Source organism: Sipha flava, unplaced genomic scaffold (assembly GCF_003268045.1).
Source record: "Sipha flava isolate LNK unplaced genomic scaffold, YSA_version1 167_pilon_pilon, whole genome shotgun sequence".
Taxonomy (NCBI): Eukaryota; Metazoa; Arthropoda; class Insecta; order Hemiptera; family Aphididae; genus Sipha; species Sipha flava.
This window is the reverse complement of record NW_020271856.1, coordinates 467,102-477,929: the sequence shown is the minus strand read 5'-3', so window position 1 is coordinate 477,929 and position 10,828 is coordinate 467,102. Positions and strand designations below refer to the sequence as shown.

The window sequence follows — 10,828 nt, the reverse complement described above, 5'->3', positions numbered from 1 at the left end:
CGTCGTCGTCAGCGACATGAGACCAGCTAGCATCAGCCGCCGCCGCCGCCGCCGCCACGGGCCCATTCCCGTTACGCTACGTTGGGGAATCTCTCTGAATGGAAACATTTTCTCATTGACGACGCCACCGCCACCGCCGTTGCTACTACCACCATTCGCGATTCAACACCCCCTCCACCACCCCTCGGCCATTGATTCGCGTTGCTCTCATACTTTCGAGTACACCCGAACGCGCGTTTTTCGTGTACACCCACGTCAACCGTAGTACATTATGCGTTACACTTTTAATATACTATGCAACACGCGTACATAAATTTACCTTACACCTATTTTTTTTCTCCTTTCAGCTCCTTTTCGATTATACTCGATACCGGATAAACAAGCCGCCGAAGTATGCGAACAGAGAGAATGGAAATTAAATGTTAACGTAGTAATGATCATCGCTGTACAAGTATAAACGTCAACAGATTCATTCATCATCGACAGGGACCGACTGTACCGCTGCCAGATGGAGGTAAACGACTGTCAGTACCTATATTTAGTCGCTAATTATCGTCTTTCTATATAAGTATCAAGGTGACGTATTCATTATAAACAAAAATTGTATTTTTCTCCACGACGAATATTAAAAAACAAACAAATTAATTCGAATTTTATAACTTATACTTATTGAAACAGCAGATATTATATCATAAATGATCGGAAGCTACGTGTTCTCCGTTTTGGCATCCAACCCATTAATTTAAATGTATACGATTTTTTTTTTTTTTTTTTTAATTAATTAATTTCCTACAATTCTCAATCAGCGACTGGGAAATGAAATAATTTAAAAAAATCGTTAGAATTAAGTATTTATATACAGACATTGTAATTATTGTAGAAAACGGTTTATAAATAAAAAAATCATTACGTTATAAATATTTAGAAAAAAATGAATTAAAACAAATTTGTATCGTTAATGAGTAATACACTTATAAGCAAATTTAATACTCAAAATGTCTTTACATTTTTTTTACACATATTATAGTGTTTATTTTCAAGTACTTTTATATAAAATTCCATTCAATATTTAAAAGTTTATTCATTGACTTTATTAAATAAAAAATTAAAAGAATCTCATTTATTATATAAACGAATTTAACCTATAAGTGAACATTTAAAAAGTATTTTTACGTTTATAAAAGCACGGATGTTATTTTGTTGACAAATAAAATTATTATAAATTATTTTTAATTTTAATCGTTTCTACACCATACTTTTATAGTTTAAAATTGTTAAGTATAAAGTTAAATTTCAAAATAAGATACAGATTGATATAATGAAGTTACAAGATAATGCATCTTTAAATAAATTCATATAACGAAATAAATGTCATTAACTTCTTATACATTTTAATTTAGCAATGTCATTTTAGCATATTTCAGTAAATCTTTATTTTGTTCGGACCTAGCTTAATCGGAAACACAAACCATGACAAATCAGGATAATTCTTTCCTGCCAGTTACAATTCGTTCCATTTAGTGATCTTTCTTTAATTTACTTTTTTTCAACATCCGGCTACGAATTGTCATTAAAAAAAAGAAAAAAATATAATTAGTAATTCGAAAAATATAACGTATACGTTGTATAAAAAAAAAAATTGATAGCAATACTATAAAGCAATTGGTAGTTGCTAAATGAAAGAACACAACGAACCTATATTGTTACGTAAAATAAACGTTCGCATATCTATTATTAGGACTTTAAAAGATAGATATTCTAGGCAAAATCAGCTAATATTGGTAATTGTAGATTGTGTGCACGTATGCCATTATTATACGTGTCCAAACTATTGTGCCGTTGGCCAACAGTCTCGTGAAGAAATTATATCACGTGTCAGGAAGTACTTCCTCTCTTTTATGCCGACTTCATCTCCACCCTAAATACCTCCACACGGTTCGGAATGCCAGGCTACAAAATTACTTAGAGAACTACTATATTAAATACATTCACGTCAGTTCTTTGGCTCAAAAATGTTCGTATGATTATACGTAATATTACTACATAGATACCAATTATAGATAGATACCAACGTACAATATTTTCATTCAATAAAATTCGCCAACAAAAGCACTTTAATTCAACTCAAATATTTAAAATAAATTATTGAGATCAATAATAACAATAATTTATCTTTTAGATAACTTATATTTATGTAATGTATAACACATAACAAATTGTTGGTAAAAACGAATATATTTAATGTTATAGTTTGATCATAAGTTTTCTTTATGTTGAAAAATAATTCAATATTATATTTAAATATTTAAATAAAAATTCTATCTATTGATAATTATTATTTCTCATAATATAATATTAAAAGGACCTGTTCGTTTCTGATTTAAAAAATGATTTGCAAAAATTTTTATCGAGTAAAAACTATCTTATAAAATTATTGCATAACACAAAATCATGAAACCAAAGGTTTTTTTTAAAGATTTAGTAGGGTTGTGGCTAAATACAGCTGGACCGGACCCTACATTATCATCGCCCTAACTGAAAGGAAACAAAGGGGGCTTTCCCCTGTTACACTGGAGTACACATTACGCGCATGTGTTCTCAAACGCACTCTGCATTCTTAGCATTATCGATCGTGCAACTACTTTCATTGGTTTCTTTCATTCATTCTTACTCTGATTTTCTAGTTGTTTTGACTTACCAATCTTAAAATAGTACAATAGTAAATAGTAATACATTTCGTCTTTCATTTATGAAGTCATGAAAGTAAATACGAGTTCTTAAAACCATTAAATAACATAAGAAATATAGCTCTTGAAAATAAATAAAAATATAGGTATCACTGGCACTGTTATGTCAACACCTTCTTTTAATAAAATATTGAAATACTAAAACTTTTTTTAAAACTTTTGAAAATTTCATACTATTCAACATGTAGTGAATATAAAAGAAAATATAATGATTTTTCCAACACTTCCTATTGAATGTTGTGTTCAGTAATAGTATTTTAAATAAAAAATTTGATACAGTAAAAATAATTTTGATAGAAATGGAATATATACAGATCAAAGAAAATAAATAACATAGCGTCATAGCATGATATCACGAAAAAGGTTGAAACACTATATAATATATGTATATATTCACTATGGATTAACAAATTACTTTTAAATGAGTATTTCTAAATAAAAATGAAACATTTGAAAAACATGGAACACAATAAATATAACTGTTGTTAGAGTTAATAATACATACTCGTATTGCATTACCTATATAAATATTATTATATCTTCAATATCTAAGTTTTTTATAAATACATCCATAAGTACTTAACATATTACATAAATATTATTTAATATTTTAATGTATTTTATGAAGGCCAACCAATACATTTGATAAGTTATTTAGTTGGAACAGAAAGTGATCATTTTTTAAATTTCTCAATATTTTTCTAAATAAAAAAATCTTATAGACGATGAAAATATACGCATATTTTTTAAAATTGTATCAAGCTTATGTTTTATAATTTTGTTAAGGTTTAGAAAATATTATTTCTAGAGCAATATTATTTTAAAAAAAAATGTTTAATTACTACAATTAAATTTTTAAAACTAAATTCATCAGGGTTATTAAATAGTTCATATTTTCAAAGTATAATATTTCAAATAATTGCAAGTGTTTTAATAATTTAAATTTGCACTTTTTTTTTGTATAAAAAATAATAATTATTAATTTTTAAAGAAATGTTAAGTTATAAAATTTTATTTCAACAGTTTTATTAATAATAGTTTTAACCTAACAAAATAATAATGTTGATTAATATTTATATGACAGTATTTAATATATATTTTTTTTTTATAAAATAAATTATTAAATGTATTTAATACTTGAAACTTTGGTATCAATGGGAGTATGTGAATCATTGACATAATATTTAATTAATAATTTATTCAATATAATAATTATATTAATAAATATAATCTACTTAAATTAATAATAATCTAAGATCAGCAAGATAATATGAATAAAATATAATTTCTTATGTTCATAATGATACATAGATCTTACGTGAAATTAGTTGATTATACCATGAAGTAGATAATACACTATAAACTAAACAAATTTAGAATATAGTAGATTATACACCTAGCAAAATTGTAGGATAAAATTATATTTATCATATTCTAAATACAATATAAGTCGCTTATTAGGAACACGGATAATTGATACAATCGCGTTTTTGAAACAACACATCGGTTATTTAAAACAATAAGGGCCAAGGTCGTCGAAAAATTCCGGTTATTTGGCGATAATTGTATTGTTATTACAATGTACTTTATTTTATGTCATTATAACGAAACCAGTCGAACTCTCGGAAGAAGTGTACGAAGATTGAATCGATATGGACTCACACCTCGATGTTGCAGAGGTTCTAACAGAAGAGATCTGTAATGCGGTTATCAACCCTCGAACAAAATAACATATGCTGCCACTGATGATGAAGAAGAAAAAAGCGAGGCATGAAGTAAAAATATTGTAGAAGCTCTAAGTGTCTTCAGGAGAGCAGTCTTACACCGTGCGGATGAAAAAGGTTTTGAGCAACATCGTTCTTACGAAACCATGCTCATCAAGTTACTCGACACAAAAAACAGACAATGATAAACGCATTTTTTACTTAGCATTTACATTTTTTTTCGCAGTAAATAATTTTTTTCGTAATAAATAAAAACAATCGCTTATTAGAAACAATCGAATAATTGACATATTTATCCTTGATCCAAAAGTGTTCCAAATAAGCGACTTCAACTGTATATAAAAATATCTTTAATATATTAAAGAATAACCTGTGATTTAAATGTTTAGGTTGGGGTAAAGGTTTCAGAAGGATACCAACCTTATGATTTTTTTATTATACATTTGTTTTCTTTCTAGTCCAAGGGTGGGAAACCTTTCCAAAGAAAAGAGTAATTTTTTTTAAAAAAGTTACAAAACAATGTTGCAAGATTGTCCGCATACCGTACTCGTTTTGACTAACTTTTTATATTTTGGTTGTTTTTTACTTACATAGTACATATGCTAAAATTTTATAAATAAAAATAAAAATTTAGATGGTGAGATGTATAATAAAGAGCTGCTGATTGCCGACTCTATTCCTAGTCTCTTTTCTCCTTCGTCTTTCTCCCAACTATTTGGGGTCAGCCACCCTTGCCCTAACCTTTCACTTGTCATGATTTTCTATATCTTCTATGCACAAGCTAACAGCTCTCATATCATTCTCAATTGTATCCAACCATTTTTTTTTGGTCTTCCTCGTTCTTTTTTTCCTTTAACATTTATTTTCATAACCACTCTTATAGCTTTTGTTTCCTCTTGCCTCATCATAACCATCTTAGTCTATACCAATACTACCTCTTAAATATTCGTTCTTTTCAGTGGCGCACTCGTGGAGGGGGGGTAAGAAGTTGTAACCCCTCTCCCTCGAAATTTTCTCCGATGTCTAGATTCAAATTTACAAATTTTACAAGTTTGAAATATGAAGAACTAGTATTGAATACCTAGTATCACTGATTGTAGAAAAGTTCATTCTATTATCAATACTATTATTTAAGTCAAAATATATAAAGGATTTACATAATTTTGTTAATTGTAAAATGTGTTATATTTTTACTTTGACCCCTCTCCCGAAAAAAATCCTGTGAGCGCCACTGGTTCCTTATTCTGTCTTCTCTTGTCACTCCACTCACCCGAGCATTCTTATTTATAAAACGCTCATATTCTATTATATTTCCTGTCATTTACCCAACACTCTAAACCTTTGCCATAGCTGGTCTAACTACACTCCTGTAAAATTTACATTTTATCCTCATTGGAATTTTCTTATCACATAAAACGTTCAATGCTTTTCCATTTAATTCGACCATACTTATTCTTATGTTTACATTCATGCCAAAGCCTTCTCGTTCTTTTGTACAAACGATCCTAAATATTTTAAATTCTCTACTTCACTTATCACATTACCACTTATTGTTATTGGTCTTTATATAGCCTCAACTTCTAGGTATTTTTTTTCAAAGCTATACTCTATATACTCCATTTTATTTCTATTAATTCTTAATGCCTTTCCCCTTCAACGGCTAATATCCACTCATCTAACATATTATTGACTTTTTCCAGATTTTTTCCAACCAAAACTATATCATACACCATGGTATCTCGCCCTTAATGTCTTTTGTAACTTTATCCATTACCACAGAGAACAAATAAGGACTCTTTCCCTAGCATCTACTTATTTTTTTATAATTTATGGATAAATTATAATTTTTAATTATATAATAGAATTTATACCTGAAACATATTAATTTAACAAAAATACATTTTGATAAACTGAAGAGTATTTAAACATTCTTAAAACTCCCTTACTTCTTTATGTCAACATTTAACTTTAATAACTATTCCATTATATCTTATTAGGTTTTTGCTATAATTATACATATGTTATATTTAAATTTTAACTTAATATGGCAATAACTAAAGTATGGTCTTCTTAATTTTCCCTCACCTTTCTCCCAACTATTTAGGGTTGGCCGCCTATGTCTTAAACCTCCACTCGTCTCGATTTTCTACATCTCCTATGCATACACCAAAAGTCCTCATATCATTCTTAATTGTATCTAATAATTTCTTTTTTGGTTTTCCTTGTTTTCTTTTCCCTTCAATGTTCATTTTCATAATCACTTTTATTGCTTTTATTTTTACTCGTCTCATTATATGTCCAAACCATCTCAGTCTATTTTCTCTCATTTTGTCCACTATTGATGCTATTCCAATACTTCTTACATATTTGTTCCTTATTCTATCTTCTTTTGTCACTACACTCATTTTGTATTCTATTCTCCTACCAACCGCTCAATATTCTGAACTATATAGCATAGTTGGTCTTACTACACTCATGTACAATTTACTTTTCAGCTTCAGTGGAATTCTCTCATCACAATTGACTATAATATTTATTTAAAATGTCATTATTTGAATTACTGTAGACTTTATGTGGGTATTATAAACACATTGTGTACTAATGTACACAATCCATTATATAATAAATGTATATTATAAAACTATACTAAAACAATTTTTTTAAACTAAAATATATTGACTTATTAGTGATACTAAGATACATTTTATTTTAAATAACATGTATAATATAATATTATAATTATATCATAACAATAATCACATGTAAGCAGGACATAACCTAACTTAACCTACCTGGACAAGCATTATGGGGTAGGGGCTAGGGTTCCAGACATGGGCTTTGTTAGATACTATGCTTAACACTAAAGAAGTTAAATCTGTAATTGAGCATTAATAAAATAAAATATACACTTGTTTAATAATTTAGAGTATGGTGAGTTCTATAGGTTTAAGTATTTCTATCCCCCAAAAAATGTAACACTACATATTCCTAATCTGGAAATTAAATATAAAATAGATATGATGTATAATTGTATATAATGTAATATATACAAGCATACACTATATTATTTATATTACATGAATATTAGAGAAAATAAATAATAGTACTTATATTATATTATCTTTACCTATATGGTTAATACATTTTTACATACACAATTAAGAATATCTAAGTACAAATACATTTTATTTTAAGAAATATTTTTTTGTAACAATATACTTCAAAATTAGTAAATTATTGATAAAAATGATAAGTTTATACTTATTATATTTTATAAAATATAATTTAACTTAATATTGTTGTATAAAGTAATAAACAAATAGTTAACAAAATAAAATAAATTTATAATATCTAAATTTTTTTAATTTAATTTATATTAAAAAAAAATACTGTAAAATATAAAGTATAAAATATTTCTATTAAATTGATATACAATTATTATAAATAATAATTATAAATTATAATAATAAAATTATTATTATAATTATTCATTAGATGTTAATGAAAAATTAAAACTTATATTAAGTTGAACTTTTTAATTAGATTTAGATGATTAATTTCAGACTTGGCATTAAAACTCATTTGTCTTAAATACATAATATGTCATCACTTTAATGAAACCAGATAATCAATAATTTAAATTGGATTAATAGAAAAAAAATATGCAATTTCATAAACATCCAAACCTTAGTGAATCAAATTCCATCAAAAGATAAATATTTTTTAATTTTATCAAAAAAAAAAAAAAAATTTAGCATTCTGATTATATATTTTTATAAATTATGAAACTATTTTCTACCATCTTATTTAGAATAAAATAAATACCAACCTTCCAACAATCACCTTAAAAGTAAAAAATAATTAAAAAGGATTTAAAAAAAAAAAGAAAAAAAAAGAAATTTCTACAAAATTCAATCTCTAATTAAAAGTGATAAGTTAAGTGTTTTTTTAATATATTCTATTTATAAATTGTATTAACTTGGTCTTATTAGAATAATTGTTAATAGTAATTTAATTATAATATTAACATAGTTCCATTAAAGTTAAATAAACAATTAGAATATATTTATAAAGAAATATATAAAAGTAATTTATGTTTTTATGAACTACAGGAAAATATTTTAGTCTTCAAATAGATTTTTATAAGTTATTTATTATTATTAATTTATTTATCTTGCACAAAAAACAATAAGGTACTATGTACATATACATGCAAAACTCATTACAATATACATGTACACATAAATAAAAAGTTTAACCATGTATATAGCAAAATCTTTTTATAATCACAGGATTAAAAAGAAAACAATTTGAATTTGATAAAGTTTAAGAAATGTCTATAGTTTAAAACAAAATTGTATGATATAAGTAGTATTATGTACAAAGTCAAATTGTATCACAGAAGTTTTACTGTTTTATTGAGATAAAACATGATATACACAGCAACTAACTCATTTAAAATTTACTAATTTGATAAAAAATTAATATTCTTTAATGAACTTACTTTAAGTAATGTAAGTATTTTTTGACTTAATTCATAATCAAAATTTGAATATTTTGAATCAGACATGTCGTAAATGAACACCAGCCCACATCTTTGAGTCTTTACATTTTCAAGAGCTATATCTAGTTGATAAACTATGCCCTATTAGTAATAATAAATAAATTTAAATTATTATTTTATAACTAAATGTATTTATAAGATATATACTTGTAATGTAGTTTGGCGAGAAGATAATTGCGGTATGTGATAACGTGCTGTAAAAACAGCTATAGCAGCACCTGTTGAATCTCGAGTTGGCTGTAAAAAACACAAAATACATTAGGTTAACATTTAGAAACATTGAATATCAATTTATACCAAAATTGTAAATTTTTGCGTTTGTATTTCACTTCTCAATGGTTCAACAGCACAATTGAATCCGAACAGACCCTCACGTTGTCTTGTTTCTTCATGCTGCTCGTATAGTTTTTTAGCATTATCAATATTAAATTTTCTCGCCCACAGAAACTTAATAGCAGATGAACGAGTTATTAATGATTTTTTCTGTGATTTCCGCTTAGAATTTATTTCATTCATGAATACATCAACGGCCTATAAAATACGTAAATAATGTATTCCACATAGGAGCAACAGGCTAAGTACATTGTTACAGACATCGTCTTGGCAACAGCAACATCTAGTGTAATCACTCGTCATTCGATTACCAAGACCAACCACTCACCTGTTCCTGTTCCAATGTAAGATCTCCAGTTTCCATTTTAAACGGAGTATTATCAACAACGACAAGACTCAATTCGGCCGCCCGAGCGGTTCATACGCATTGACGTGCCGAAATATTTCGGCTTCGGTGTTATCACGTGCTACTAAGACGGTGACAACGGAATGATTGGCACATTATGTTATAATGTACTAGTAGTTTTGTTTCTAATGATAGGTACTATTATTACAGTTTTGTGGTAAACGACAACGAAAAAATCAAAGAACTATTACTGTTGCTTTTTTATGTTTGTTTAATGTTTTGTAAACTTTTATTTATTTTTTTTATCAATTGAACGTACATGAGACACGATCTGGCGGAATGAGATTGTACTACGGCGAAGGCAACGTTTGTGCCGAAACGACGACACGGCCCCGTCGATACGTTCGCACGCATACGATTGTAGTCCGATCCATCCGCAGTCCGTTGCATAAACATAAATATATATGATCAACGCAGCACGCACGTGGATACGCGTACGTGCGATTTTTCCAAGGGCCGAGAATATACCGTGGGTATTAGGGTTGTACCAGACTACCTAACCGGCAGATATCAGTTCTCTTGGTTGAAACCAGTGTGACGGTTTTAGGCGGTCGGTCATGATGATTGATGACCCTGTGGACAGGGGCGTATTTAGGTAGAAGCTATGAGTCCTATAGCCAGAAGCGGCGAATTTGTAAAATTACAGGAAGGTGGTACATTTTATAAAATTTTAGAGATAGTTTAGAAATACATACCTATTTAATATAACGTACTATGATTTATATTATACAGAAACTGTTAAAATAAGTCATTATTATAATACCATTTTTTTAAGGGGGGGGGAGCGTTAGAAAACGGCAAAATGTATGTTGCCTCATCTTGAAATTGATCAATACGCCACTGTCTTTGGGGCCCAGTAGTGAAACGAAAAATAAGTTCAACAAGTTAATTTCTCAGTTTGTTCTAGAAGTCCACAGCAATTTGTAAACCATCAAGTAATTAATTTAACTGGACTAAACAATATTCCGTTTTGAGATAAATTTCATTGTGCTTATTGCTTAAAATAATTTTAATTTTATTTCTATTAACTAATCTAGATACGTAATTTAATCTA

General features: G+C 27.7%; 1 protein-coding gene across 2 annotated transcripts in view; it reads right to left on the bottom strand.

Moving 5' to 3' along the window:
- The window catches only part of LOC112679729 (tyrosine-protein phosphatase non-receptor type 9), a 17,014-nt gene extending 7,016 nt beyond the window's left edge, over positions 1-9,998 (bottom strand). Inside the window, exons 1-4 of one of the 2 annotated variants that reach the window (XM_025549629.1) lie at positions 9,697-9,998; positions 9,333-9,566; positions 9,183-9,272; positions 8,976-9,116 (exon numbers count right to left, since the gene is read on the bottom strand). In XM_025549629.1, coding sequence (XP_025405414.1) covers positions 8,976-9,116; positions 9,183-9,272; positions 9,333-9,566; positions 9,697-9,732 — 501 coding nt within the window. In that variant the 5' untranslated portion in view covers positions 9,733-9,998. The remainder of the gene's footprint in view (positions 1-8,975; positions 9,117-9,182; positions 9,273-9,332; positions 9,567-9,696) is intronic. The other variant, XM_025549628.1, reaches the window with a different exon arrangement.
- Between the last annotated feature and the right edge of the window lie 830 nt (positions 9,999-10,828).